The sequence below is a fragment of the Elaeis guineensis genome, chromosome 1 (genome assembly GCF_000442705.2).
Source record: "Elaeis guineensis isolate ETL-2024a chromosome 1, EG11, whole genome shotgun sequence".
Lineage (NCBI taxonomy): Eukaryota > Viridiplantae > Streptophyta > Magnoliopsida > Arecales > Arecaceae > Elaeis > Elaeis guineensis.
This window is the reverse complement of record NC_025993.2, coordinates 5,207,394-5,213,144: the sequence shown is the minus strand read 5'-3', so window position 1 is coordinate 5,213,144 and position 5,751 is coordinate 5,207,394. Positions and strand designations below refer to the sequence as shown.

At 38.2% G+C, this 5,751-nt stretch overlaps 1 protein-coding gene across 2 annotated transcripts; it reads right to left on the bottom strand.

The window, feature by feature from the left end:
* Window positions 1–489: 489 nt before the first annotated feature.
* Window positions 490–5,445, bottom strand: LOC105037896 (probable adenylate kinase 2, chloroplastic). 2 transcript variants are annotated; one of them, XM_010913521.3, is made up of 7 exons: window positions 5,137–5,445; window positions 4,626–4,721; window positions 3,908–4,036; window positions 3,687–3,821; window positions 2,764–2,910; window positions 2,499–2,573; window positions 490–934 (listed from the first exon to the last, which is right to left on the bottom strand). In XM_010913521.3, exons 1-7 carry the CDS (start codon window positions 5,362–5,364, stop codon window positions 815–817), a joined length of 930 nt encoding a protein of 309 aa, XP_010911823.2. In that variant the 5' UTR covers window positions 5,365–5,445; the 3' UTR covers window positions 490–814. The 2 variants fall into 2 exon arrangements, with proteins under 2 accessions (XP_010911823.2, XP_073117748.1); XM_073261647.1 differs by lacking the exon at window positions 5,137–5,445 and adding an exon at window positions 4,818–5,061.
* Between the last annotated feature and the right edge of the window lie 306 nt (window positions 5,446–5,751).

Below are 5,751 nucleotides of genomic sequence, written 5' to 3'. Positions count from 1 at the left end.
TAAAACCATCTACACGTTAAGCTCTTTCGATCTTTAGGACAGAGGAGTTCCCACGTCTCCACAAGATTGCTCACTTCTCACCTCCATTGGGCTGCCAGAGGAGTTTAAATGCCAAGGACTTGGCCTTGCATCGAAGGAGCTGCAACTGGCTAAGGAACTTGGGATAGGGAAGATTCTGGTGCAATGGGATTCCAAGGCAGTGATTGAAGCAATCCACAGGACAGTAATTCTTAAGTTCTGACATGTCGAAACTGATTTCCAGCCATTATCTCAGCTGCGATGAAAGCCATGCACACAAGTCAAGCCACCAAGTGTAGGGAAAGTTCCTAACTCGAGCAAGATAGGAGGTATTAAGGCCAGCTCCAGGGACTATTTCACCAGGAAAGACCACTTTCTGGCCAAAAAGAGACCAACAGATCCATCACAAGCAGACTAACAGTTGCAAAACCAAGCATTCATGACTAATAGATCAATCTTGAGACTGCTAGATAAAGAATTGTACTACCTTCAAATACATTCATTTTAAGAGGTGCTCCTGTACATATGATTGATTATAATTGTTACGTTTACATGAAGCGTCACATAAGAAAAGATTGTAAAACACAAAATGTACAATTATGGAAAAGATCAAAGCTTTCTTTAAACAAAAAAACATGAGATTTACATGCATAGAGCTATTAAGATTTTCTTTGATTGTAAACAACAGCAATGTCGAATGGGACCTTCATGTATAAACCAAATAAATCAAAATGCACCATGATGTCCTGTCAGTCCTTCTGTCCTGTCCATGATGCCTGGGTACTAAAAAAAAAATCTAGCTAATTATACCAGCAGCCATGGATGATGAAGCTGTTCTTGATTTCTTCTCCAGAATTGAAGATAATGCTTTGTCTATTTCAGCAAATACATCTTCAATAGGGGCATCGCCATTGACCTGCAATGAATAGTTAAAGAGTACATTGTATGTGAAAAAACTCAAAGCTGTTCAAAATAAGATAACAAATTGGACCACATGATGATTTGTTGTGTTAGTTCTGCAGTTTGACTCAGTACATATTTCCTTACATCAACAATTTATTTTTAAAAAGGTCGAAATCTCATCCATTGAGAGGGTCATATAAGACAAGGAACCGAGGTTCACAATCTCGATGCCTCACCCCATACTGGAATCAGAATATCGATACGCCCAATATGGGGGTCAGTTAAGCATACCAACTCTCAATTCAGCAGTTGTATGGTATGGTGTGCCCAGTTGAGGGTGGTATGCACCGTAAAGCAAACCTTGCAAAGTTAAAAAGCACAAAGCCATTTTGACTATTTGAATGGTAAGGCAAAAGTTCAACTTTTCTGGACACCTAGAATAGCTAAACAATTCTCTTGCACCATCACATACAGAAGTAGAAGATATATAAATAAATAAATAAGTTCAAGTGTTAGAGTCCCTGTTTACCAAAAAAAAAAAAATGTTAAGTCTCATATTAACTATAGATGTTGGTGCTGCAAATTACTGAAGTCAGCTGTAAAGTCCTCTGGCCATGTAAGTTTTTTAAAAAAAAAAGCCATGGGAATTGACCTAAAATTTATGAAGTTGGGACTGATCAAGCAGGATCTAAAATTGCAATCATCAGTCTTAGCTAATATTAACAAAAATAATTAACCAGAGTGGCTTTCATACAAGTTGTTACTAATAATAAAAAGAGGAGGAAATCTTTCTTGTATTCATATACCAACAAAATAAATCAATAACAAAGGAAGTTGCAAATATTGCCTAACCACAGGCAACAAGCCTTGCACCCACTACTCAGCTTCCATTTGAGTCTTTCTTCACTTGATTAAAAGAAATTTACACTTTTTTTTGACATTTTCTAATTGGATGTACATGCAAGGTTTTAGGTCTTCAAACTTTTGCATTACTCTCCACTTTCAGTTCTTAATTTTCAGCAGTCTATAAAATATCCTCTCTTCTTTACCACACACCCAATGATCTCTTAGGCTTGTTGTGATCAAGCAGATATAAGTGAATCAGGGTTCACAAATAGAATTGTCTTTCTTAATTTCATAGGCAGCACCATAAAAAGGGCAGCTCAGTACATGAGGCTCCTGCCATTGTGGGGTCTGGGGAGGGTTAAACTTAAGCAGCCTTACACCAACATGCAGAGAGGATAGGCAGCACTATGTGAACTCCAATAGTAACCTTGCCTCTATAAATGGCATTATCTAGGACATATTATATATATCCATAAACTTCGACTGAGCATCAGTTAGAGAAAGAAAAAAAAAAGACCTGCCTTTTTTGTTCCATCAAAAGGGCCATGTAATCTTCAACAGATATATGAATTGCATTGCATGTAGTATTTATCAGTATTTCCACATATAAATTTTCACCTGATCTTCAGGGTGAGTGAATGCATGTGTCTGTATGCATGTGCGTGTGTGAGCATGTGCGCGTGGAGAAAGAGAGAGAGAGAGAGAGAGAGAGAGAGAGAGATGCCACATACCTTGAATATGACATCTTTATATATTGAAAGGACAGCTTCAACATTCTGATGGTGAGTCTTCAATCGCAACTTTACCTTCAGAAAAGAAAGAGAAAAATAGATAAACGTCATATGTTAGAGATGCCTCCAAATTGAACATTTCTTTTATTCTTCTGGTTATCTGTCTGTACATAATGATGTATGGAAGCAAATAGTTCAGGTGGCTTAATCAGAGTTTGAACCATCAATCAAGGAAATTAAGTCAATGACTTGGCATATGAAGCACCTTTTCTTCTGTATCATCAAACCGTTGGGTAAGTCTTCCAGCAATTTCTTCATTCTCAGGAGGAGAGTACTTCAAATGGTATATTTTTCCAGTAACAGGATCAAGCCTTCTACCAACCACTCTCTCAATAAGTACCTCTTCAGAAACCTGCAAAAGAAATCAGGTATAAGGATAAAACTTCTCATCTAGTTCTCTTGATCCATAGAAATTGGTATTACATTGCAATTATATGATGCTTTCAACAGAAGTTGATACTAAAAGCTTAACAAGGAAAAAGGTAGAACAGTTCATCTTAAGAGGCATGGTTTACATAAGTTACAAGTTTTATCCCCTGTTCTTTGTTAGGTCAAAACAGCAGATATTTTCATACTCGGGCAAAGGAACGAGGAACGAACAGCATGCTTATAACTACATTGACTAATTTTAGTAGAGATGCTATAATTAGGTCATTTGGATATGGGAAAGCAACGTGATTTGCTACAATTTGTCTTTTTGGCTTATAATTTGAACCTTAGTGGTGCATATAAGTGTGTATTTTGTTCCTTGCATCACTTTTTGCGTTCTTTCCTCTTTGTCTAGAATCCTTTTTAGTCCAATGGAACGTTGCATGGTTTTCCTTGGATTCACAAGCCCGAATTGGGTAACAATGAGGTAGGCTTCTTAATATTTATGTGTCATATTTGTGTTGGATAAGAATTCAATGCATTAGAATGTTGACATAAAAATGTTCTCAGACAGTGATAAATCTTAAATCCATAAGGTGAGACTGAACTGATTGGAATAAGGATTTAGGATGTAAAGAGGAACAAACAACCTATAGAAAATAAGAAATAAATTAGTAGTGTTATAATATCACTAAAAGCATGCATCAAATGTGACATCAGTTTGACAAAGTAATAATTTTAGTAAAGCAAAGTGCTCACATCCAGGAGAATGAAAAGGTCAGGTCGGATTCCCAGATCTTCTAAAGCAGTTGCCTGAGATAAGCTTCTTGGGTATCCATCTAAAAGCCAGCCATTTTCTTGAGCATCTGGTTGCAGAAGACGTTCCTTTACCATCTGACATTCACAAGTCACAATACTCCAGTAAGAGCCATGACAAGAAGGAAAGGAGGGGAAAGCATCAGATCAGGTGATCAATATACCATGACAACAATTTCATCAGGAACCAACATTCCCTTCTCCATATATTCTTTGGCACGCTTCCCATTCTCAGTTCCAGCAGCAATTTCTGCCCTTAGCAAATCTCCAGCAGCAATATGAACCAGCCCATACTGCATATATTAGCACCATTTGATACAATCTGTCTTTCTCAAGGAGTTATTCAAGCATGTGGAATTCCACTCAAAAAAAAAAATCAAGCATGTAGAATTAATCATGTGTAAATGAGTAATAAATTACATCTACCACAAAATATGGCGATAACACAACAATTGAAAACAAATGCCAGTATTATCACCAAATATTACTTGGGCATTGGGTATCTAGAACAAACAGGAACTTCATAACTGAAAATGATTTTTTGGACAGCAATAAAATAATCAAAATCGAAATAGAAATTCTGATGCAAGAAGAAAACTTTTTCCGATAGGTTTGACTCATTAAAGCAGATGAATTACAGCAGTAAATGCTTGTTAATACATATTAATCCAAAACTTGCCCAAGAAAATGAATTACAAAATCGGAGTGACCAAAATTAATTTACTTGATCATACTTGTTAGAATATTTCAGTTCATTATGCACAAGCAGAAGTGCGATTACAATGAGTAAGTGTTTTATTCATACATGAATTATTGTGTGCTGAATAACATATTCAAGCAGGAGCACAAACTTAATAGGGCAATATCAAATACTGAACTTACTTTCTTCTCGATGAGCTCACATTGTGTTCCCTTGCCAGATGCAGGAGCCCCTGATATCATAATCTTCAGAGGCTCTGGTTTCGCAACAGCTACAACCTAAAATTTGAAAACATACCCATACACAGAGTCAAGAACTAAAGGGAAAAAGAGAACAAACAACAGCGAGAGAGAAACTGATGTTAAAAAGACTGCCTTTCTTCTCTTTCCAAAGTATTGGCCCCCTTATCAATTCAAAGACGGCCTGTCTTCTTTCTTCTCCAAAGTACTCGTCCAGATAGAGAAAAAAAAGGTCACAAATAGGACGAAAAATCAAATTTTTAGTTGGAATCAAGCTCACGAGAAACCCAAGCACCCGCAGACAAAATTCCAATTTCAAAAAAACCCACACTACTTTTCATTAAAGAAAAAAAAGCAAAATTTATGAAATTAAAACTGATACAGCCATCCTAAAAAAGAAACTCCAACCGAAGCTAAAGAATGGAGACGAAATATCGGAATCCGGAACACTAACCGGGCCTGACCGGGTGACGGCCGATGGCTTGCACCGCAATTCGGCGAGTAAACGGCGATGATAGCTGATTTCAAGACGGAAAGAAGCCCTCGAAGTCTCCAAAGAGTCAGAAGAGTGGAGAGAGGCAAAAGACTTCTCGTTGGAGAGAGCCAGAGATGGAGAAGAAGCCGGCGATGGCGTTGGCCTCGCTGCCGCAATGGACGTCAAGGCGAGACCCAAAGAGCCCATGGTCCCTCTCTCGCTCTCGAGCTCTTCAAGGGGTCGCAGATACGACCTCCAGTAATCGAGGGCAGGCAAGTGCTCGAATCGCGTCACCGCCCAATGACGTGAATACCTCCCCCAGAGTCGGGATTCGGGCCTGGCCCATTTTAAAATTGCATATTCTCTGTGCTCGAATTCCGCCCATGATCTAGGTGGGCGGAAGTCGGCTCAGGGCCTACTTGAGCCTTCAGGCCTCGAGATGGGGCCACGATCTAGCTCCGGGGGTAGCTGATATCTGTCCTTTCAAGCGGAATTTTTTTGCACCATGGATGATGTAAAAAATTCAACATAAAATATATTATTTTATATTATTAGTCTACATAATCACTGTTTTACAACGCACATTTAATATTT

Coding starts and splice junctions, on each gene's coding strand:
- LOC105037896 (XM_010913521.3), bottom strand. CDS start 5,364: ATGGGCTCTTTGGGTCTCGCCTTGACGTCCATTGCGGCAGCGAGGCCA. Junction 4,722..5,136: donor CCGTCACCCGGTCAGGCCCG/GTTAGTGTTCCG, acceptor TTCAAATTTTAG/GTTGTAGCTGTTGCGAAACC. Junction 2,574..2,763: donor TTGATGATACAGAAGAAAAG/GTGCTTCATATG, acceptor TCTTTTCTGAAG/GTAAAGTTGCGATTGAAGAC.